Source organism: Rhipicephalus microplus, chromosome 5, assembly GCF_043290135.1.
Source record: "Rhipicephalus microplus isolate Deutch F79 chromosome 5, USDA_Rmic, whole genome shotgun sequence".
In the NCBI taxonomy this organism is placed as follows: Eukaryota; Metazoa; Arthropoda; class Arachnida; order Ixodida; family Ixodidae; genus Rhipicephalus; species Rhipicephalus microplus.
The window spans coordinates 218,753,792-218,779,135 of record NC_134704.1 but is presented as its reverse complement, the minus strand read 5'-3'; the positions used below and the strand labels follow the sequence as shown (position 1 = coordinate 218,779,135).

General features: G+C 44.8%; 1 protein-coding gene across 9 annotated transcripts in view; it reads right to left on the bottom strand.

Annotated features, from left to right (window-relative positions):
• LOC119173519 (uncharacterized) overlaps nucleotides 1–25,344 on the bottom strand; it is a 264,826-nt gene that overhangs the window by 174,835 nt on the left and 64,647 nt on the right. For 7 of the 9 annotated variants that reach the window (XM_075896500.1, XM_075896503.1, XM_075896507.1 and 4 more), the window contains exons 5-6: nucleotides 24,535–24,583; nucleotides 5,076–5,170 (exon numbers count right to left, since the gene is read on the bottom strand). In XM_075896500.1, coding sequence (XP_075752615.1) covers nucleotides 5,076–5,170; nucleotides 24,535–24,583 — 144 coding nt within the window. The remainder of the gene's footprint in view (nucleotides 1–5,075; nucleotides 5,171–24,534; nucleotides 24,584–25,344) is intronic. The other 2 variants (XM_075896501.1, XM_075896505.1) reach the window with 1 other exon arrangement.

Sequence of the window (25,344 nt, the reverse complement as noted above, 5' to 3'; positions counted from 1 at the left end):
CCATTGACGAAGGCAGCAGTCAGCGTTTTCATGACTGAACTTTTTCTTAATCAGGCGAACCTGAGCCCAGAGAGAAAAACGTCATTCTACAACTAACACACGCTGCAAACTGATAGCAGAGAACACAGAGCATCGGCCATCAGAAAATCTCCCAGGCAGTGAAGCGCGTCAGCATGCCATCAAAGATTCCAGCGCCCTCGCTAGCTGCCGCGTAAGTTCCAGAACAAAGTAATGTACGCATTGTGCACGTACTCTCAACGGAAGATTATCTCGATGGTTCTCAGCCACTCGGTTGCAGTTTGTGCAAGGCAGAGGGAAAGTAACAAAAAAGAAAAAAAAAAGGAAGGAGCGCATGCGGCCTTACCATTGCAACATGACAATTTGTCACTACAGTCGAAACACGCAATAACGAAATTGCCGGAGAAGCCAAAAAATTTCGTTACCGCTAGTATGAAAATTAAAGAACAATGATACGGCCAGCAAAGCGAAAATTTATTGCCAGAAGTCGGTCAACCTACTTTGCCGACCCTTGCCATGCAACAACTTCAAAGCCCTCCCTTCGCACTGGAAAAAGTTGTCCATTCCTACGTCGTCGTCATATGCGCCAAAGAAGGAGCGAAGGTTGTGTGGCGCATCCCAAACAACCTGCGAAACGGGTTATCTGCGTGCGTCTCTTCTTGGTCCTCAGTGTCGTCAAATTCGCGCACGCTTTCAATAATGGCCTCGTCAGTCACTTCCTCGTACACGACTGCAGCGTCATTGGCGCGAATGAATGCATCAACGGTGAGTTCACCTGGGATGTTGATGTCGATGGCTCGAAGTTACCCCCGGGCGTTGGTCAGGGCTAAAGGCACTGCACTGCCACCACTCTCGCCGTCAAGTGCGCCTTCGTTCACATCTTCGTCTGGTGAGGCCGAAGCGCAATCTGCGCATGATGCTTGCACGGTGGTGGTGAACCCCGCGTGCTCCAGCATGATCATTTGCCATCGCCTGCTGCAGTGTGGCCAGGCATGTTGCCGGACACAGACGTTATCGCCGATTTAAGCAAACAAAAATGACGATACCCACTCTAGCGCGGCAAAAGCAGATGTTTACAAATTTTGAGTGTGCATAACACGCACACGAGCATATTTTAGACAGTTAACCTTTGGCAGAAGGGTAAAATAAGGCCTGCATTATGCTAGAAAATTCGTTAATGCGGGATCACTGTCCAAAAACATTTCGTTGCCGCGAGATACGTAATTATTGGGCTTCCATGAATGTTTGCCAGTAATCCGAAAATATTTTGCTCCCGCGGGGTTTCGTTAGTGCGGGTTTCGACTGTACAACGAAAGCGACCGAGCTCGAAAGAAATTTCGTAGTGAAGTCGAAAAAATATAGCTGATATTAGCTAGCAAAACAAAGGAACGTTTATTCTCAAAATTCAGAAACTGTCCGCTGCTTCCCATTCTTCCCCAGCAGCATTACGATGCGATTTTCACCCATACATAGCGAGCCCGTGATGAAAAACACGCTGAAGCAAGGCCTACAACCGCTTTCGTGAACGAACCGAACAGCTGCATTAACACATTAACACCAGCAGCTGTCCGTCGTGAAAGTGTATTCGACAGCGCCGAGATGGAGGCAGGGTATCATGTAGCGGTGACTTTTGCCTTATTCTATGCCCTTGTTGTCATCCACCACTCGTGGCTAGCTGACTTTGATGCTAATGCGGACGAACAGCCGCTCTGATTAGTTAACCACAATGGCCAAGCACGAACGAAATGATTCGCATTGACATTGAAAAAGGAATCGTTCGCACAGCTGCGTGAAATAAAACCATGAACTTAGCGACTGAGCTTCAGCTTCGGATCGTCTGCGGCTCAAAAGCAAACCAGCGGCAAAAGCAGAGCAGTCTCATTACCATTGCTATCGAGTAATGGCGGCGCCCATGCATGCTGAACAGCGGAGGTTTTTGGTGGTGCCAACGCATGTTTTAGATTTCGTGGACGTATTTTCAAGTTCTGAAAATGCATTAAAAACTGAGTATACGGTATAGCAATAAATATTTAAGCCTGGAATTGCATTGTGAAATTTCGTTGAAGGGAGACGGCAGAAAAATAAGTTGGCCCCATATCTGCATGTAACAGTGCAAATGTCGTTTCATCGAACAAAACGTTTATTAGATGTTCTGCGCAAAAAAATCTGTGAATGGTATACTGGAGGCGCTGCGATAGAGTGCTTCGAGCGTGCAGCAGAGGTAAATCAGTGCATTAAGTCACGTCACACGTGAGACATGAGCGCTATCTGGCAGTTATCTTGGAAAACGAAGCGCGCGCCCTGCACGCCTGTCTCGAAGGTGATATGGTGTAGAATGCAAGGCGATGGGTAGGTGGTACCACCGTGTCGTCTTAGCAAAGTCTTGCAAACACTTGCCTTTTCGTGCAAGCGTTGCCTGGTTAGCGAAACGTGATCAACGCTACGGTCCTTATAATTACATATGTATGCCTTTTCTAGCAAGAAACACACAGAATATTGACGTGTTGTTATGGTGCCTCAGATATGTGCAATGATTGCTTTTTAATTGACAATTGCTTAAGGATGAACGCTGAATCTTGGGCATTATTGGTGGGCGCTGCCCATGGGGTCGGCTGGTTGGAGTATCGTTTGGCCACATTGGTGCCGTTTAGAGTACCGTTAAGGGCAGACAAACAAACGAATGTAAAGATAGACAAACAGAAAGACAGACCAAAACTTTTTCGTCAAAGGTCCTCAAGGAAGACTATGGTCTTTAAAAGTGTTCGTTGTGGCGACAATATTTATGCATTGACTTTTATAGACTGCTGACACGAAACCGTGAATTTTTCGTTGTAGAGAAAATTTTCTTGAAGCGGGGTTCGTTGTAGCGTAGTTCGACTGTATTGCATTCATCCCTTTGGCAGTGAAACAGTTCCTTTTTTTTTTTTTTTTTCGGTTTGTATGATTGAACTGTTCAACAAATTTCTTGCAACACCACTGCTATATAACAGCTTCGCTGTTATAAGTTAAACTCGCATAGTGAGGTCTACACACTAATGCCACCTTAAAAAAGTTCACACATTTCGTTCACATGGAGCAATATTTATACATGGTGCAAGTTTGTCGAAAACAAAGAATACTTTACACACTGTCACGGCACAAAACAAAAACTGAGGAGTTTAGGATAAAACTATAGTAGACCCGCGATAATTCAAACTCTGATAATTCATACTTTTGGTCGATTCAAACAAAATTCAATTTTTTGGTTAGCCCTATATTCTTTCAATGTATTTAGAAGCTTCTTAATTCTAACTTCACCATGTGGTTAATTCATACTTTTTATGGTTCCGTACCAGGAAATATCTATTGCTTTCCCACTACTATTTAAAAATTTGGGTGCTTATATAATCCTAAAAGCCTAAAAATGAAAAATAAGCGTCTCAGGCCTTCAAGGAAAAAGCCGTTGCTAGAAGACAATTGTTTGAAACGAAGCACACGCATGGTAAACCGTGATGTGTCTCAACTGATATAGAGAGCTCTACGCTGAAGGCAGACATAGCAAAGTTCTTTAGAAATTCCATGACCATTTCGTGATCTTTTTAGACATTTCCAAATTCCTCGACTTTTCCAGGTTAGTAGACAACCTTGTTATGAATGTACAGATATAAAAAATGGGTGTGAAACAATATTTCAGTGCAATACAAGCCCTGGAAATCACCAGCTGTAATCCCGGTCCACTGCTGGCGACAGAAATTTCACCATGAACATGATACCACGTGCTCGGCAGCCGTCTTCTACTGAACTTTCAGTTGCTGAAAATCATTCGATTTCAGTGCCAAGCTGAAGAAAGCTAAATTATTATTTCAGCACACATAACATCGTTCACTGAAATGCAGATGCTCCACTCCTTGTTACATCACGAGCATGCCAGTGTTGCTCAACTCTAAGGCTGCTCGTGTAACTTTCCATAATAAAGCAAGCACTCGACGAAGTGGACTACAGTTGAACCCCTTTATGCGAGACATGCTCCGGGCAGCAGTTCTTGTCTTTTACAGTCAAGCCCACATATAACGGCCCCACTTAGAACGAACTTTCACTTACACGAACAATATCCACGTGACCGTGAAAATATACAATGGTTTAATGGCACGAAAACGCACTTACAACGAACGTCTCCGTGTGCCGCTGATCAGAAGTGCCACATTGCGGAAAGCTTGCTCATGGCTGTTGACCACCTGGCAGCCAACTTGCCGTTTCGGGTGTCCCGGTATTCAGCTGTGGAAATGGTGAATATTTCGGCGGCGGCGGTGACGGCTACACGCGCGCGAAACCGTTTTTGCGAGGTTGACTTCGTCGACGTCGGGCCTGATGCCGAGTCGAAGCTTCCGAACTGCGGCGGCAATTTGTGGCAGCGCGTCGACTCCGACCTGGGATAGCGGGTGGGACATCTGTTGCGGTGGTGTAATTACGGCCGATGATCATGCCGACACTGCGGAGCCGTGCACGGATTGGGCATTGTGAATGAAGTACGTGGCGAGAGTAATTTGGAGGAATCGGATTGCGAGAACGACGAAACTTTGAAACGAGTGCCTCATGCAGCTTATGCCACGGGCCTCAGCGAATGAGCACCTGCCATTTTAAATGAACTCGAGATCGCCCTTATCACTTCTGCTATTCGAAACACGTGCATCACGGACTTTTTGGGGCATAAAAACTTTGTGTTTTCACTTGCAACTTTTTTTAAAAGCTGTGTTTCATTTACTACGAACTTTGGGATACAGCAAACAAATGCCGCGTCCCGCTCAAATTCGTTATAAGCGGGCTCGACTGTATATGAGATGTCTCTTATAAGCAGGGTACCTCGTATGCAGTTTCTAATCTACTCATATTTTATTGTAGGCACACTAATGCCTCTTATATCAGTGTCTCTTATAAAGGGGTTCTACTGTAAAGCATCAGCTTATTTGGGCACGCACAGGGATTAATCTCACATGCGCACATCAATATGAAAAATTGGTTGTCACAAACCCTTCAACAATGCTGTCATGCCCAGTGCATCTGGGAAAGAACAGACTCACCCTCTCAAGCTCGTCACCGTGAGTGGGCACCAACGTTTCACAGATGTCGCAGCAGTACAACTCCTGGCTGGCCTGATTCTGCTGTCCACTGCCTGCTGGGCCACAAAACACACAAGATCCGAGTAGAGAAGACTGCACGCAAAAACTGCCACTTATCCTTGCGATGGTAACAACAGCGAGAATACTGACAGGGAGAGCAGTGTGGGTTCATACTCTTAAAGGATAAACAAAACACATTCACACAAAAATAAAAAAGGCCGAACTTCAACAATACAGAATTTGTTCATGGAAGAAAGTTAGCCACACTATTTTTTACCCCATTCGTACTTGGCCCCTCGTTCAATGAAGAGAGTTTATTATGACTTTAACCGAAAAAAAATTTTAGAATGTTAGTTTCCCCATTTAATTATTTTAGTGCTTTGATTAAACTTGAAGAGACACTACAGCCAACTATCAAGTCGGCGTTGGTTGTTGAAATGGCGGTCCAAATACCTCGTAGTGCCACTTTTGGTCCAAGGAAAGTGCTTATTCTGAAATAAAATCACGTTTTAGTGGTCCGCATTGCGTTAGCACACTTCAAATTACCCGCCTCAAGAAGTGGACAGTCTAACGTCACTGTTGCTGTGCACATTGTTGCCCGGCCTTACTGCGCGGCCGCTAAGACAAGTAGCAGCAGAACGAAAGCAGCGGGAACCACAGCAGCCAAAATGGCCATTGAACAACTTCCTGCCATGGCAGACGTGCTTGGTTCAACTGGGCCCCGCTAGATAACACGACCTGCCCAGTTTAACTAGGCAAAAATTGAACTTTGGACCACTCGCGCCATTCCCCATAGTAACATTCAGCGGTTCTTTTTTCAATGAATCAAACAGAAACGAACGAGCAGCATTTTATTACGTATCTTGAAGCACGGAAGGTTCTTCATTTAATGCAGCTAGTTTGATTACTACCGATTATTTGTAGGCTGTAACTCTGACGACATCGGGATTATTTTGCGAATGTCCTACTGCAGGGCATGTGTTCTCGTGCATTCACCTTAACTTCTCAGTAAGTAGGACACTGCTGTTTATAATATTGTCATTTTATACGTTGTCACATATTGAGCTTTCACTCTCACGTAAATTGCTATTTCACTTTAGTGTTTCTTTAAGGTATGTTTAGTGAATTTCATGAGCATAAGGACCACTTGAAAAATTCTGTAGATGTCAGTCAGTGCAAGACCAGCGGAAAGAAAAAATTGTTGAATGGTTGGCAAGCTTAGTGACCATAATTCCCTACTGGTGTCATAGCCTTCACTATTTGACCAGCTACTCAGAAACTCGCTACCTCATTTATAACATGGCCTCTAGCACAGCTAGCTTTGAATTCCATTTGGCTGTTGAACACACTGTTGCACGATTGCAGCTATGTTGAGCTAACTGATTACTGCCTTAAACAAGTACAGACACAAAAATTTTACACCCTTTTTTTCTTGCATTGCGTAGCTAACGACCCTCTTATCACAGCTGCCAGCCTCGTTTGTTCAGACATGCAACAGTTAATTATTTGGCAATCGTTCTATTCCACCCAGTCACAGTTTTGGATTGAGAGAAAGGCAGCAGACCCAGCAGCGTTTGCACTTCAACGTTGCTGGACCCGTGAGCTCACAGAACCGAGTGTATAGTCGCGACCAATAGGACATGGCACGCTGGTACCATGTTCTAAAGCGCATAGCGGTTATCGGCAAGCCCAAATGAGTTCACAACACTAAATTGTCAAACAGAAAGGCAAATGTTGCAACATTAGATTTGTAGCAGTACACTGCATGTAATCGTCAATTAAACTCAAATTCCGAGTTCCATACTATATTTCCCGCAACTGTTCATGAGCACCACCACATCAACTGTTTCTACAAAGACTGCCTGGGTGCTACTACTATATCCTCTGGGATGTTGCAATTATGTGTGACTCAAAAAAATGCACTAATGAGGTAAGGAAGTCAGCCTTTGTACTTTCTGTACAAGTTCATAAAGGGCGTGCACTAAGAGTGATTGTTTGCAAGGAGCACGGTGGCCAACACAAACTACTGGTCTCCTGCGAGGTAATGCGTTTTGTGTACAGTTGTGTGACATGCACATGATTTTAGATGTGTTCTAGATTTCATAAGAGATTGATAATTCACAGTGTACGTGAATTCCCACACAAAACTATCTCACGAATCGTTTTGTAGTCAAAATTTTTATCAGCACTTTTTACGATACGAAAGTGTTTTATGCCGGGGTCCACCACGGCTCCGCTGACGTACTTCTCTCATGGATATGACACTGTATAATACATACTAACAGATTGCTAAGAAAAAATGAGAAGCAAATTTCCACAGTAGGGCATTGAACCTGCAACCTCCCACTCTTCAGGGTGCAACGCTAACCACTAAGCCCCAGAGCGAACCTTCTCCAACTTGATAACGACGAGCAACTTATATACACCATGGTGGTCTTCGGAACTCAACAACTTCAGCGCATTTTCATCATCAGTAACGAGATGGCACGACGGTTGTGTGTTCAGCACGCACACTCTAAAGCTGGTGCCACGCCACCCCGTGCATCACTGTGTGCGCGCCTCCACAAGGTGTGGTCAAAGTACGTACAGTAAAACCTCAATAATTCGATCTAGGTTACATCAAAATCTTGGTTAACTAGAGGAATCTGAGCAGTCCCGTCATTTTCAATGCAAATTCAACCAGATTATTTGAATAGCCCGCGAGGCCCCCACCCGGATTACTCGAAATTTTGCACCGGCAATAACATATGGGAGCTGCCTCCTGGCAACGCATATTTTGGAGGTCACGTAGTTGGTTGAGTGACACAGGTGTTTTTACACAGACTTTCTGGCAATCCGCCAGCCTGCCAGAAAGCGTTTTTTTTTTTTTCTGCGTTCCAAGTCTCCGAGTCAACGTTTGACTTTAATGTTGTTTTCTTGTCAATACCGGAAACAAGCTGGTTTTGTTTCTGGTTTTTTATGTCGACCCAGTTGCATTTTTCGCATAGTTCGCGCGTTCATTATCTTTTCGTTCTTGCATTCGTCGTGTGCGCTTTTTCTCCAGTGTCTGAAATTATCGTGTGCAAATTGACAGCTGCTTGCGCGGCTCGCAATACATTCACGTTTCAGGAGAAGGTGTTCAAAGCGTACGGGAAGATGCATTCAACGAAACGATCCCGGATTCCTTTTCCAGCGTACCCAGACGTCAAAGTCACTTTATTGAAGTGGCTTCAGCATTCGAAAGCCGCTCACCTACCCGTGAATGGCACCATTCTTCGAGAGACGAGCTCGCACTGCACCTTGGCCACAAAGGCTTCAAGTGCAGGAACGGCTGGTTCTCTCGATTTTGAAGAGCAAAACAGCCTTACGTACTTGGTAGTGTGTGGGGAAAGCGGCAGCACAGACTCAAACGTGGTTGACGACTGGCATGAACGTACTTTGGCACCGCTGCTTCAGGAGTTTGTAGAAGACGATGCCTAGAACTTGGACGAAGTGGCCTTATTTTATAGGATGCTTCCTTCAAAGACATTTGCAGCAAAAGACACCGCAGTCTCGGGGAGAAAACAGCCTAAAAATAGATTTCTATTTTGTTCACCGAGCCTAAAGAATCAATTTCTATTTTGTTCGCTGCGTACATGTCGGGAAAAGACAAGCTCCCTTTGCTTGTCATTGGCCGGACAGATAAGCCTAGATGCTTTAAGAATGCGCGCCTTCCCACAAAAGATGTGATTTACCAGCATAACAAAAAAGGCGTGGATGACAGCGGCAATAGTTGAGGAGTACGTTCAGCTTCTCAACCGGAAGTTTGCTGCCAAAGGGTGGAAAGTGCTCTTTGTGATCGATAACTTCCCGGCCCAGGATGACATCGAGAATGTGAAAGCCGTCAAGATCGTCTTCCTCCCGGCAAATACAACTTCCATATCGCAACCGATGGACCAAGGGGTGATACTCCAAACGAGGAAGATTTACTGACACCACCTGTTGAAGAAGGTTTTGCTCTACTATGACAAAAGAAAGCAGAACAACATAGACCTTCTCGGTGCAATATGCTTAGCTGTTTTTGCCTGGAAGGAGTTAGAGCCAAGGGTCAAGGCGCTCCTTTGCACATGCCGGGTTTCACTAAGAAGGTGGCGAAGATCAGGATGACCTTTGCAGCTCCAACTGCCTAGACGACGAGGGAGACTTGATGTGTGCTTGAATAACGAACTCCGGCCAAGACAACAGTGAAGGACTCGGCTTCGCAAAGTACTCAAACGTTGAGGCAGATGTCCAAACATCGTATGTTGATCTGCATGACGAAATCCTCGACAATGGGCTCGTCGGTGATGACGGTAACGATAGTGACGACACGCCGTCAGTACACCCAGTTTAGCGGCTGCGTCCGAAGCTTCATCGAGTGCAGTGGTGGTTATAGTGAAAAGATAAGTGAGCAGGCTTGAGATGGCACTTGCGGCAGCCAACTACCGCACTAAGCAATCCAGCATCACTGATTATTTCAAATCAGTGATCCTTCTTTCTTGATTTGAGGATGACAGTGATTTTATTTTGTAGTGCATTTTTCTTGCTTTTTTTTCTTCGTTTTGGTTCATTCGAAAAACCGCTTAATTCAAAGAGTTTTCACGATTCGGCAGACTTCCAATCATTTAGGATGACTGCCAGTTGGGCGTGTTGGTAAAGGTTCATGATGAAACAAGCGCTGAAAATACACACACTCAGAAAGGACACAGACAAGCGCTTACTAGCAACTGAAATATTTATTTCGAAGCTAACATTAACAAATACATCACACGCATGTACGTCATTCCCGACTTCCCCTGTCATCATCAATGTGATATAACAAAATATGCACTCCCATAATTGACGGCACACAACGGGAAACAAACACGTGTCAAGAACTAAGAAAAGAAATCGTAAAACAGAAAAAAAAGAAAAAAAGAAAAAATTTAAAACACACAAAAAACAGAAAGACACTGGGTTATGTGACGACCAAAAAAGCTAATTTTCTATCTGTTAGTAGAAGTGACGCTTCACTGACGCAACTGTCCCCTCCTTTTCTTATTCTATACGCTTTCATTATTTCCCTTGTCGTTCACTTGTTGTGCCTGTCAATTATTCGTGTGTCTGAAAATTTCGGTTGGCAGGTGCACTCCTTGCAGTGCATCGCTAAGTGTGAGTAAGGAGCCCCCTTTAGTGAACTCTCATGTTCAGGAAGGTGCACATTTATGCACCGACCCGTCTGACCAACGTATTCCTTTCCACATGTGAAAGGAGTTTCATATACAACTTTTTTTTTGCACTCAACGTTTCTCCTGCCATGTTTTATGCTACATCTGTTCGATTCTCCAGTTCCTTTCTTGTTGACTAGCCTTTTTACTGCTGGACAAATCTTTGATCATTTGTTTTCAGCTGAAAAAACAACCCGCACGCCATACCTTAATGCAACTTTTTTCAACATTTGTGAAATATTGTGCAGATACGGGATGACCACTGTCCGCTCTTTTTCACCCTCAACTTGTCTCCTCTCTTCGCGTGTGCCAATCATTGCATTTTTCACTTCCCGACGATTCTTCTCACAGACAAAAAGGATACAATCATCTTGGTAACCAGCTCCCCTCAAGAGCTTGATCTGCACGGAAACACTCTCATTCATTGAGTGTACGCACGATTTCATGAGAGCAGCTTTGATGCAAGTTGCGATCCCATTCTTTACTATCTTCCGATCTGCCGAATGATAGCTCAGCAATGGTTTTTCCGATCTAGGGTGATACATCTGACCAGATGTATCAGATGTCTGACCAAATGCAGCATAAAACAGGCCAGATGTATCAGACCAGATGTATCAGACATCTGACCACATGTAGCCCGTTGACCAGATGTAGCATAAAACATGGCAGGAGGTACGTTGAGTGCAAAAAAGATGTATACGGAACTCCTTTCACATGTGGAAAGGAATACGTTGGTCAGACGGGTCGGTGCATAAATGTGCGCCTTCCTGAACATGAGAGTTCACTAAAGGGGGCCCCTTACACTTAGCGATGCACTGCAAGAAGTGCACCTGCCAACCGAAATTTTCAGACACACGAATAATTGACAGGCACAACATGCGGACGACAAGGGAAATAATGAAAGCGTATAGAATAAGAAAAGAAGGGGACAGTCGGGTCAGTGAAGCGTCAGTTCTACTAACAGATGCGGAATTTGCTTTTCTTGGACGTCACATAACCCAGTGTTTTTCTGGTTTTCTTCTGTTTTATGTTTTTCCTGTTCTTTTTTTTCTGTTTTAAGTTTTCTTTTCTTAGTTCTTCACACGTGTTTGTTTCCGGTTGTGTGCCATCGATTATGGGAGTGCGTATTTTGTTTTATCACGTTGTTGATGATGACACGGGAAGTCGGGAATGACATACATGCGTGTGATGTATTTATTAGGGTTTGCTTCGAAATAAAATTTTCAGTTGCTAGTAAGCGCTTGTCTGTGTCCCCTTTGAGTGTGTGTATTTTTGGCGCTTGTTTCATCATGAACTTTCACCAACACACCTAACTGGCAGTCATCCTAAGTGTAATTTCTAGTACAAAGGGCCCTTTTCCATGTGTTAACACCACCTTCCTTTCTAACCCTGCCACCATCACCTCGTTAATCGCTCTCTACGTTTGCAAGATTCGCATTGCCTCATGGTACAACCGAGCGTCGCTGTGCCTCCTGGATCTGCCACTTTTGTGCGGGTTACTGGCTCCTACTCGTGGAAACAGCAAACATTTATACAAAAAACTGTCCTCGGAATGAAGCGATCAGGTTCGGTACTTCAAAGACTGCTTGCGAGTGGCCTGTCGCGCTCAAAGTGGAAATGAACACTGTCACTACCGAGAGTGGCTACGGCTGTCGGAGAGTGCCACAGACGCCTTGTGGAACCAGGCACGTAGAAGTTTACCCAAGAGGGAAAGACGCACAAGTACGGAAGGAAAGGTCATGATCCTAGGAGATCTGTCTTTGCCCGACCATCAAAAAAAGCTTCTTCAACACGGACCCAACTTCTGTGTGGAACCAGTTCTCTTCTGTGCCGAGAAGTGGGAAGTGGCCAGGTCCGTGGCAAGCCGTGTGAAGGACGAGGAAAAACTGAGGTGCAGTACTGATTGCGTGAATGTGTTTTCGTCTAGCAATGTAACACCGCACATAGCAAGGAAAATGGGACCTGTGATTAATTTCCTGTCTGATAGCGGTAGTCGTATTGCGTTTTCGAATAAGGAGGGTTACTTCGTGATTTTGCCGGAAAAGCTATATTTGGAGAAGAACCAGGCTGCTATAGAAAAGAATTTCCGGTAAGTTGATGAGAAGGTCAGCCTTGTAAAACATCGGGCAGTTAGGAAGCTAGCTGACTAGAGCCTGAGCAGGCTGTCTTCAGCAATAAAGAGCGAAAAAGGCTTGTTGCTGGAAGCGTTCTTTATGGTAAAAACACACAAGGAAAACCTTCCGTTCCGAACCATTGTCTCAGAAAGGGGTACCTGGCTATGTCTCGTGTCCGAGTTTTCGGAAAAACATTTGAAAACGCTCCCGTTTTGTGACCCGTTTTTGGTTTCCAACTCCATGGAAGTAGTAGACTACTTAAAGGAAAATGATGTAAGCATCTCTGATGCCTTCAGTATTGATATCGTCGATCTGTACTACAGTCGAGCCCGCTTATAACGAACCTGAGCGTGACGCGGCATCCGTTCGCTATATCCAGAAGTTCGTAGTAAATGAAACACAGCCTTTAAAAAAGTTGCGAGTGAAAACACAAACTTTTTTTGCCCCCAAAAGTCCGTGATGCACGTGTTTCGAAGAGCAGAAACGATAAGGGTGGTCTTGAGTTCATTTAAAACGGCAGGCTGCTCGTTCGCCGAGGCCCGCGGCATGCGCTGCATGAGGCGCTGCTTCCAAAGCTTCGTCGTTCTCGCAATCCGAATCTTCCAAATCGCTATCGCCACGTACTTCATTCACAATGCCCCAATCCGTGCACGGTTCCACAGTGTCGGCATCATCATCGGCCGTAATTAAATCATCGCAACAGATGTCCCACCCGCTCTCCCAGGTCGGAGTCGACGACGCACTGCCACAAATCGCCGCCGCAGTGGTCCTGTTCGGAAGCTTCAGGCTCGGCATCGGGCCCGACGTCGACGAAGTCAACCTCGCAAAAACGGTTTCGCGCGCATGTAGCCGTCATCGCCGCCCACGAAATATTCATCATTTCCATAGCTGAATACCGAGACGCCCGAAGCGGCAAGTTGGCTGCCAGGTGGTCAACAGCTATGAGCAAGCGCTCCGCAACGCGGCACCTAACACGCGGATTACACTTTCGACGTTTTGTTGAGCGGCACGAAAAAGCATGCTAGTCTTCCCGTCAGTCATCATGACCGCACACGCACACCAAGAGCGAGCAAGACGCGCACATGCATGGAACAGCTCTGGCCGCGTTTCCAGTAGAAAAACGAAACTAATTCGAGCCAGCGTGGCGGGCGTCGCGGAGCGGTGGAGATGGGCGAAGGGGTTGTGATCAAGAGAGGAGAGCATACTTGCGAGATAAGGGCAATGAGTTGCGATAAAGGACGAAGGAATGAAAGATTCCTTCTGCCGTGCGATAAAGAGAGGGGAGGATGCCGCGGGAGGGCGACCTTGAAAACCAAAACACACGGGAAGGAGGCAGGTTGGGTAGCTTGCTTGAAAAGTCCGCGAAACTCGCACATAGAAAAACTTGAAAAGAGTACCAGCGCGCACAGAAGTCAAAGCATGGCCGCCTCGTTCGGTGCTTGCGGCGGCGTACGAAGAATCGGCGGCCGTGATCAAAAAATCGTTTTGTTGCGCCAGCGGGTTTGCAAGGCCTCACGAACTTCGATATCTCGCGATTCATTCTTCGCAAACTAACAGCCAGCCATTTTCGCGCTTCCGCACGCGCGGGGAAGGCATGCTGAGTTGAGTGCGAAGTGAGCGAGAACAAGTCCTAAACACAAAAGGAATCGGAAATTATCAGAGTTGGAGGGGTAGCATACGCGCGTGCGCTAGACGCAGACTATCGGATACAGTCGGTGGCCGACGATGTGGGCAAATGGTCTGGTCACTCCAGGTCGGTGACGCCAACGACAGTACCAGCGATCAAAAACAGGGTACGTGGCCGACCGGTCTTCGAAAGATCGGTGGCAGTGTGAAAACACGGGCCCCTCGTCTGGCGATGCGGGGTGCTCAGAGTAGCGGGGCGCCAAAGGACGGAGGGGTGCGTAACAAAAAGCGGTCGGAAAGAACAGCAACTAGAGGGGCGCGGAGGCAGGGCCGGCATTTAACAATACGAATGTATGGGCACCTCACCGATGCCTGATCGGTGGTCGAAATTGGTTTCTCGGAAAGTTGGCAGACTGCTGACTCTGTTCGTTGTAACCGATTCTCGACGCACGGAGATGTTCGTTGTAAGTGCGATTTTGTGCTATCGAACCAATGTATATTTTCACGGTCACGTGGATGTTGTTCGTTTTAAGTGAAAGTTCGTTTTAAGTGGGGCCGTTATAGGTGGGCTCGAAAGTATTGTTCCGCATGGTCCGTTACTACAAAGCGTACAAAACTGCATCATAGACAAAAATGATGAAGTGGCTTTTTGTAACGCCTGTGGTGTGTCTATAGAAGGCTTTATGGAGATTTTGGCCATGATCTGAGTTCCACGCTAGTGGGGTGGAATGAAGAATTGTACGTCCAGAAGGATGGGATTTGCATAGGGTCTAGGGTCGCCCCACAATCTTATGCAATATTTTTTTGAGCTAACTTGACACAGCAGTAGGTAAAGAGCTAGATGGTATGGATCTGAAGCTGTTCAGATTTGTAGATGACTACCTTGTTTTGGTAAAAAACGATCCGGGTATGAGCACGTTAGTGACTGTTTTGAAAGCTTTTAGGAAAAACGGGCGCGGCTTACAGTTTACCTTTGAGAATGTATGCGCAGGCGAACAAGGACAAAGAAAGGAATACAAACTGGCGCAATCTAACAACTGATTTATTAATCGAAAAACATTGACTCTTTTTAACCCTCGAAACAGCGCTCCCTGGTGACCTAAAAAAAAAAAAAACACACACAATGCACTGCGCACTTACGACAACGATAACAAAAACACAAAAACGATAACAGTTTCATTGATTGACAGACAGGAGCGCGATTTCTTTTGTTAGTAAAGCTACTGAAGGGTGGCTAACACAGTTGTCTTTCTGCTTGTCTATATGATATGCCTCCATTATCTCCCTTGACGTCTTGTTTCTACTCCTATACAGCAAGGTAGTGTCGCTAAAGCAAGGAGAGCATGCGCACTCATTGCAATGCATTGCCAAATGGGTTACAGGCCGACCTTTCAGGCTTGACATATGCTCTCTTAGCCTCGTGTTAATGCACCTGCCAGTCTGCCCTATATATACACAACCGCATGATAAAGGTATGCAATACACCACACTGTGTGCACATTCAACAAACCTGAGCTTATGTCTTATGCTACATCTCTTATGTGCGTTGGTCCCTCTGTCGCATTTCTGGTTGACCAACGCGCACACTCCTCCTATTTTGTTTTTGGCCGAAAACACTACTTTCACATCATACTTTCCAGCCACCTTTTTTAATCTATGTGAAAGCCTATGTACATAAGGGACCGCTACTACCTTAGAGCTAGAACCAGTCATCCCACCTGTTTCCAAACAAGGCGCCGTTTCCCGTCTGAGCTTCTTTAATAACCTAGTGCCTACGGCCAACATCACAGAGAATGGGTACCCCTCGTCCTGGAGCCTAGAGACCTGTTCATGAAACGACGCATGAACAGTATGGAAACAGGATTTAACCAATGCAGACCGAAAACAATTTGTTATAATTCCATTCTTGACCAGCTTAGAATGACATGAAGCGAAACTCATAAGCGGCTTTCCTGCCCTAGGCGAAAAGGTCCAACACACATGATCTGACAAAAAGTCCAGCTTCAAATCCAAAAACTGTAGCTTATTTTCAACCGGTACTTCTGAAGTAAATGTCAACCCCTTTCCTAGAGAATTAAAAGCATTCAATACCGAAACCCTGAAGTCCTCTTTGTGCACATCGCACCCCAACACCAAGTAGTCATCGACATACCTGAAGACCTTGTAGACTACACCTTGTAGGCAAAACGACAAATCTCTATCTATGCTGCCCATGAAAATGTCACTAAGGACCGGCGCTACCTTTGACCCAATGCATACCCCCTTCGCCTGGATGAACGTTTTATCCCCGAACCCCACGTGAGTGTTCTCTAAATAAAAGCTCAGAAGCTCAAGAAAAGACTCGACGGGCATACCACAGGTGTTGCGAAACGTCACTTCATTATTTTCTGTTATGCACTCTAGGACACAATGCATTAAAGGCACATGCGGCAACGAGTAATACAAGTCCTGAGCGTCAATGCTGATACCCCAACTGTTTTTTCTGTTATCTGATGCAAAAAACCCCGTGAGACCCTCAGAATTAGCCAGCAGAAAAGGGTCATTTACTTTCAACGACTTCAACATCTTTTGCAGATACCCCGCAACTAGCTTCTGCCACGCCCCTTTTTCTGAAACAATAGGCCTAAAAGGAACCTCCTGCTTATGGGTTTTTGCTGTGAAAAACACCTTCAATTCCAATCCCTTTGAATTCCCAACATCCGACGCAAGTTTTTCTAAGTTGCATTTCCTTAATAACTCGACAGCCTTCCTCTTCACGCTTTCTACATTCACATGACATTCTTTAAAGCACTTTTGAATTGCCGCAGAGGCTTTATCTACATACATAGTCTCCGGTAGAACAACCAAAAAACCTTCTTTGTCCGCTTGAACAACTCTTAAGTTGTTCTCAACCAAATAACTAGCAACCCGAGCGACATTACGGCAAGGCGTGGTGCTTACCGAAGCTTTGGCGACAACGTCCACACATTCCACTACACATCTGTCTTTTTCCTTTTCGGGTACTTGCCGGGCAATGTCTCTTGTGAGGGATAGCTTGTCCACAAGGTCAAGTCTAGGCTCCACACAGAACTTCGGTCCCAACCTCAGGACCTTTTGTTGGCGCTCTTCCACCACCGCATCACCCAGGAGTAGAAGGCCTCCCTTCGGCGGATCTCTCTTTTTCCTGGGCAAGCCCCGACGCACGTCATTCCACATGGCCTCAGTTAAAATGTTCGCTTGTCTACACCACTCGCGGAAGACCTTGACGTTTAGACGCCCATCAGAAACAGACGAACACGCCACTCTTAGGCAATCCTTGAAGTGCCTAACCTGTCTTCGGCTCTCTGATCGCAGAATCTTGCTGATTCTTCTCGCATGTCCTTCCGATGGAGGCAACCACCCGCACACAAGCAGAACTTCCATAGGGCACTGTGCATTCTTTAGGAACCAGCTCAGCTTGCGGGCTCTGCATTCGCAGACCGCGATAAACGGCACCAGAACCGCCGGGTTAGATAAGTCAAAGTTAGGACATGAAGAAAGAAGGCCGGATGAACTAGAAATAAACTGAAGCAAAACTGCGATTCGGCCTAGTTGGAATCTATCCATCCTGAAAATGTATGCGCAGGCGAACAAGGACAAAGAAAGGAATACAAACTGGCGCAATCTAACAACTGATTTATTAATCGAAAAACATTGACTCTTTTTAACCCTCGAAACAGCGCTCCCTGGTGACCTAAAAAAAAAACACACACAATGCACTGCGCACTTACGACAACGATAACAAAAACACAAAAACGATAACAGTTTCATTGATTGACAGACAGGAGCGCGATTTCTTTTGTTAGTAAAGCTACTGAAGGGTGGCTAACACAGTTGTCTTTCTGCTTGTCTATATGATATGCCTCCATTATCTCCCTTGACGTCTTGTTTCTACTCCTATACAGCAAGGTAGTGTCGCTAAAGCAAGGAGAGCATGCGCACTCATTGCAATGCATTGCCAAATGGGTTACAGGCCGACCTTTCAGGCTTGACATATGCTCTCTTAGCCTCGTGTTAATGCACCTGCCAGTCTGCCCTATATATACACAACCGCATGATAAAGGTATGCAATACACCACACTGTGTGCACATTCAACAAACCTGAGCTTATGTCTTATGCTACATCTCTTATGTGCGTTGGTCCCTCTGTCGCATTTCTGGTTGACCAACGCGCACACTCCTCCTATTTTGTTTTTGGCCGAAAACACTACTTTCACATCATACTTTCCAGCCACCTTTTTTAATCTATGTGAAAGCCTATGTACATAAGGGACCGCTACTACCTTAGAGCTAGAACCAGTCATCCCACCTGTTTCCAAACAAGGCGCCGTTTCCCGTCTGAGCTTCTTTAATAACCTAGTGCCTACGGCCAACATCACAGAGAATGGGTACCCCTCGTCCTGGAGCCTAGAGACCTGTTCATGAAACGACGCATGAACAGTATGGAACCAGGATTTAACCAATGCAGACCGAAAACAATTTGTTATAATTCCATTCTTGACCAGCTTAGAATGACATGAAGCGAAACTCATAAGCGGCTTTCCTGCCCTAGGCGAAAAGGTCCAACACACATGATCTGACAAAAAGTCCAGCTTCAAATCCAAAAACTGTAGCTTATTTTCAACCGGTACTTCTGAAGTAAATGTCAACCCCTTTCCTAGAGAATTAAAAGCATTCAATACCGAAACCCTGAAGTCCTCTTTGTGCACATCGCACCCCAACACCAAGTAGTCATCGACATACCTGAAGACCTTGTAGACTACACCTTGTAGGCAAAACGACAAATCTCTATCTATGCTGCCCATGAAAATGGGCACTCACTCACGTGGGGTTCGGGGATAAAACGTTCATCCAGGCGAAGGGGGTATGCATTGGGTCAAAGGTAGCGCCGGTCCTTAGTGACATTTTCATGGGCAGCATAGATAGAGATTTGTCGTTTTGCCTACAAGGTGTAGTCTACAAGGTCTTCAGGTATGTCGATGACTACTTGGTGTTGGGGTGCGATGTGCACAAAGAGGACTTCAGGGTTTCGGTATTGAATGCTTTTAATTCTCTAGGAAAGGGGTTGACATTTACTTCAGAAGTACCGGTTGAAAATAAGCTACAGTTTTTGGATTTGAAGCTGGACTTTTTGTCAGATCATGTGTGTTGGACCTTTTCGCCTAGGGCAGGAAAGCCGCTTATGAGTTTCGCTTCATGTCATTCTAAGCTGGTCAAGAATGGAATTATAACAAATTGTTTTCGGTCTGCATTGGTTAAATCCTGTTTCCATACTGTTCATGCGTCGTTTCATGAACAGGTCTCTAGGCTCCAGGACGAGGGGTACCCATTCTCTGTGATGTTGGCCGTAGGCACTAGGTTATTAAAGAAGCTCAGACGGGAAACGGCGCCTTGTTTGGAAACAGGTGGGATGACTGGTTCTAGCTCTAAGGTAGTAGCGGTCCCTTATGTACATAGGCTTTCACATAGATTAAAAAAGGTGGCTGGAAAGTATGATGTGAAAGTAGTGTTTTCGGCCAAAAACAAAATAGGAGGAGTGTGCGCGTTGGTCAACCAGAAATGCGACAGAGGGACCAACGCACATAAGAGATGTAGCATAAGACATAAGCTCAGGTTTGTTGAATGTGCACACAGTGTGGTGTATTGCATACCTTTATCATGCGGTTGTGTATATATAGGGCAGACTGGCAGGTGCATTAACACGAGGCTAAGAGAGCATATGTCAAGCCTGAAAGGTCGGCCTGTAACCCATTTGGCAATGCATTGCAATGAGTGCGCATGCTCTCCTTGCTTTAGCGACACTACCTTGCTGTATAGGAGTAGAAACAAGACGTCAAGGGAGATAATGGAGGCATATCATATAGACAAGCAGAAAGACAACTGTGTTAGCCACCCTTCAGTAGCTTTACTAACAAAAGAAATCGCGCTCCTGTCTGTCAATCAATGAAACTGTTATCGTTTTTGTGTTTTTGTTATCGTTGTCGTAAGTGCGCAGTGCATTGTGTGTGTTTTTTTTTTTTAGGTCACCAGGGAGCGCTGTTTCGAGGGTTAAAAAGAGTCAATGTTTTTCGATTAATAAATCAGTTGTTAGATTGCGCCAGTTTGTATTCCTTTCTTTGTCCTTGTTCGCCTGCGCATACATTTTCAGGATGGATAGATTCCAACTAGGCCGAATCGCAGTTTTGTTACCTTTGAGGTGCCAAAGGAACGACGCATTCAGTTTCTGGACCTAAACACTAATTTGTCTCCTTTTCACAAGTGTTGGATGTATCACCATAGATCGGAAAAACGATTGCTGAGCTATCATTCAGCACATTCGAAGATAATAAAGAATGGGATCGCAACTTCTTGTATCAAAGCTGCCCTCATGAAATCGTGCAACACTTAATGAATGAGAGTGTTTCCATGCAGATCAAGCGCTTGAAAGGAGCTGGTTACCAGGTTAATTATATCCTTTTGGCCTGTGAGAAGAATCGTCGGGAAGTGAAAAATGCAATGATTGGCACACGCGAAGAGAGGAGACGAGTTTAGGGTGAAAAAGAGCAGACAGTGGTCATCCCGTATCTGCACAATATTTTACATAGGTTGAAAAAAGTTGCATTAAGGTATGGCGTGCGGGTTGTTTATTCAGCTGAAAACAAATGATCAAAGATTTGTCCAGCAGTAGAAAGGAGTTCACTAAAGGGGGCCCCTTACCCACACTTAGCGATGCACTGCAAAGAGTGCACCTGTCAACCGAAATTTTCAGACACGAATAATTGACAGGCACAACAAACTGATGACGAGGGAAATAATGGAAGCGTATAGAATAAGAATAGGAGGGGACAGTTGCGTCAGTCAAGCGTCAGTTCTACTAACAGATGCGGAATTTGCTTTTTTGGACGCCACATAACCCAGTGTTTTTCCGTTTTTTTTCCGTTTGTTTTTTTTTTCAGTTTTTTTTTTACGTTTTCTTTTCTTAGTTCATGACACGTGTTTGTTTCCGGTGGTGTGTCATCGATTATGAGAGCGCATATTTTGTTATATCACGTTGTTGATGATTACAGGGGAAGTCTGGAATTACGTACATGCACGTGATGTATTTATTAGTGTTCGCTTCGAAATAGAATTTTCAGTTGCTAGTAAGCGCATGTCTCTGTTCTCTCTGAGTGTGTGTATTTTTAGCGCTTTTTTCATCATGAACCTTTCCAATTATTGAGGTTTTACTGTATGAATGTTCACTGGGGTGACCGCTCATTTGCGCGTGCACTTCTCTCAGGATTCGAGCGCTTTGTACAGCTTGTGCTTCCCCTGCTTTGAAGTTACAAGAGTTAAAGCGAGCACGAACGTGACTTCGCTAGCTGCCGCGACCACATTTACGAAACGAGCAGGGTGCTCGCACACTAAGTAAGAATAGTGACAGCTGTTCGTCTGGTGTATGTATACCTGTGCGTTCATTTCGTGCGTCTTTCTGTTTGAGCAGCATGCTTTAGATCTTGAGCTGTGACAGTCGTTAGTGCCTGCTCGTCCTGTGTATGCTCATTTTGTGCATGCTTTCTGCTAGAGGTGTGCACTGCAAGTCTCCAGCTGCTTACCGTTCTTCGCGTGACATTGCAATTTGTTCATTCCTTCGCCTTCATAGCATTCATTCCTTCGCCCGCATGGCGAAACAACGCTAAATGAATGCTCAACAACCCCTGTGAGGACACGTTTTACATTCGTGCTATACAGATTCTTAAAAAGAGGGATTTGTCACGTTTTTTAACTATCTCTTGCGCCAGCACAATTATAATGTCAAGTATGTAGCTGACCGTTTCTCTCATATTCACAGCTGCTGACGTAAGAAGAAATCAGCTCATAAGATAGAATGCCCAAAAAACAAGAAATTGAAAAGATGAGTGAAATGTCCTAAGCATGCGACCCATTGCACCGATAAGAATTCGATTTTTTGGGTGTGACGCCATTTTGCAGGAACAGAAATATTCAATAACAGAGAGAGAATCTTGTTTTGTTTAGGCCGTCGGGCAATCTTATCCATATCTGTAAGGCAGTACCTTAACCGTAATAACTGTAAGTGATCACCACGCCCTCTGCTGGCTGTCTTCTCTCAAGGATCCCACTGGTTGGCGTGTTCGTTGGGCATTACGACTTCAACAGTACACATTCAGTGTCATCTACAAGTCTGGCCGCTTGCATCAGGACGCAGACTGGCTTTACCGTTGTCCTGTAGACCCTCCAGAACCTTGGAAAAACAATAGCATTCCATCTCATCTGTGCTCGCTGTAACTGACCTCCTCAATATTTCTGCAGAGCAACACCGTGACCCAACTCTTCGTAAGATCATTGACCGCCTCAACTCACCGGCTCCCAATCATCCCTTTGTGCTACGTGATGGCACCTTGCTTCATCGCAGTTTGCTACCAGACGGCCCTGACCTGTTGCTTCTCATTCCAGCACACCTTCTTTAAACTGTTCTGGCCAAGGTTCACGATGTGCCAACAATGGGGCACCTCCTTATTTCCAGTAGACACCAGTACACACATCTCCAGAGAAAACAACAGATTTCAGCTTAGGAAAATAAAACTGCTGACTGTACGGGCAAAACTTCATCCCCGTAAGAAACCTGTTCGTAGTAGTGCCACCAAAAGCATGCCATGGGCAACTTTACATTACTTTGCAGCTGAAGTGAACTGGATAGAGGTAATAATTGTTTTTTTTTTTTTTAAGTAGAGTGCCTGTGCAGCACTTTCAATATTTGCCGAATATGAGAACTACAGACTTTTAAACCAAGTACTGTGCTTGTTTACAAGGTGTAAAAAAACAATTTAGAGCTCGTTTACTGGGCATTTAAAAATTCAAGTTGTTATGAACTGCTAGCAATCACTGTTTTTCTTCCCTGCGGAAACCATCATCTTCACCACTGTGGATTGCTTTTCTCATCAACAAGTTATCCGACGAAAGAACACCAACCAATGTATTGCAATGATAAGATTAATATTCTGAAAATCTTTTTATCTCAGGCACGAACTACATCAATGAAGATTTTTGTGGTGAAAGTTACTGTTCCTCTCAATTATAGGTACATTGTGAACACTATAGCTGCGTTAAAGGTTTGCTACATAGTCAGGGGTTCAACAAAGTATAGTCCGGCAACGAGCAAACGCTGTAAGAAAAACTGGGCACTTGCCAAAATCAAGAGAAAAAAAAATCTATTTGAGGTTTTAAAACTTGTATGACTTTCTTGTTCCTGAGGAGCAAATGCACAAAAAGCTGTCGTTATGTTGTCTACTTTTGATACACCCGTGAGCTACAGTATACGGACGATGGATATGTGAGCCAAAATCATTGTTAGTGCCATCTGCTGTTGAGAGCGTTACTACAATGGAATTCGACCGAGAATGAAATGCTCTAAGAGCAGATGGTGCAGACAGCTAAGATATATGGATGATAATGGTCCGTAGTCATGGGTGCACATTCACTCTATTGTAAAATAAAAACCCATACAGATTGCAAAATATCAATTCATCAGCTTTCTGTTGCTCCTGATTTCAACAAGTGCTTAGTTTGTTTTTTTTTTTTTTTTTTTCCAGCAAGATGTCTAGTGTACACCAAAGTAGTTTTGCCACGTTCAGGTATTAAGGCCACGCACCTACACTCATCTGCACCCTGGTACATTCCTAGGCTGCACACTATGGTTTGAAAGCACTATCTCATTGCTTCCCAAATACACTGAATTTCAATATCACCAGTGAACATGTATGCAAACTTTCTAATACTTCCATTTTGAATATGCTTTGCTAAGTATGTCTGTACTAATAGTTTCACCTGTACATTTCTTTTTTGTTTTTTATGTATAGCATACGGACTGCCCGTTTAAACTGTCCTGAAATTTATTTGTGTCCTGCACTTTTGTTGCTGCAGTGAATCTAGAGACGTGTGATTCACTGCTCAGCTGTTTCGTGCAGCTTTTTTCACCCTGTCCCAAGCCCTTACTATGAAACTGTATTTGCTAAAGAATAAACTCGCACTTCCTGCCCACTGCTCAAACAAATGTTCTAGAACATACTATGTCCTTGGAAAATTTCTATAAAAGCACTTCAAGCTCTGTTTTTTGTAGAAAGATTACAGAAACAACCAAATTTACTAATGTTCACCTAGGTACGATGGAGTCAAGAACATAAGATTATTTTGTAAAACTGTCTTATTACAAGGGCACAGCTAATACAATGTAAAAATACAAATGCTGAAAGAACATGCAACACAAACTTTTTTTCTTTTAACACCTGAGTCTTTGCTGCTCTATGAATCATTCTGAGAATAGCTCTTGCTCACACAAAAGCTTTTGACACAACGTAGTGTTAAAGCAATGCATGTATTACTTTTGCGTCTTTTTTTTCCAGAGAAATACACCAGGCTTGAGGGCCGGTTATGACATTTAAAAACCCCTTACCCATTCCCTGCAGAAACCGTGAGACTCACTTGAATTCGCCCCACTCGTGCCTGCCTGCTTGTCCGCTCCTGCCTGGTCCTGGTTTCAGAAAACGTAGCCCAACAGAAAGTTAAAGACAAAGAAAAGAAAGCCACACATCTGGCATGCTCAAGAAGCACTCGCTGTTTACGACAACATAGGCTGCTCATTCGTTACACTTTGCGCACAGTGCTTAACTGATACTGCAGGGGAAGACAAAAAAAAGCCAACTTATGAGCTGCTCCTCTAGCAAGAAACAGTTAACTCAAGTTTCCCACCACGAGTTGAAGATTGTTCCAAGAGCTAGGGGACCGGTTGCACATGTACAACTGTGCTACACCATTTGCCACACAAAACACTGTTTTAAGCAGCACACGGTTTGCAGGACAGATTCCCGAGGAGGACCACGGCCAGTGAGCCACTTCAAATCGAATGGTGTCGATGGTGCTGATCTGGCAAATCAGAACCTTGGAAAAGACAGCAGGGCACAGTTTGTAGCAGTAGTGGATGCACACCAAGACGCGGCCAGAGGACACGCACTGCTTGCTGACAATTTCAGCTGGCTTCCAGGACTACACAACTCAAGAATGAAGACTAACGTTTGTCAGGGTAACTTGATCGGAGATTTGTACAAGCACTTCTGGTGTGGTTTGCTGTGTGCCGTCCCAATGGCACCGAGATTCTACGACCACTTGGCTCGAAGACCTTTCTGCTTCTTCAATGTCCCAAGTTTGAAAAGAAAACTTGATCCAAGAAAGCAGCTGGACAATGATTGGCCAGCATGTGGGCATTTTTTGTGCTTCACAATCTTCTGCACGGTG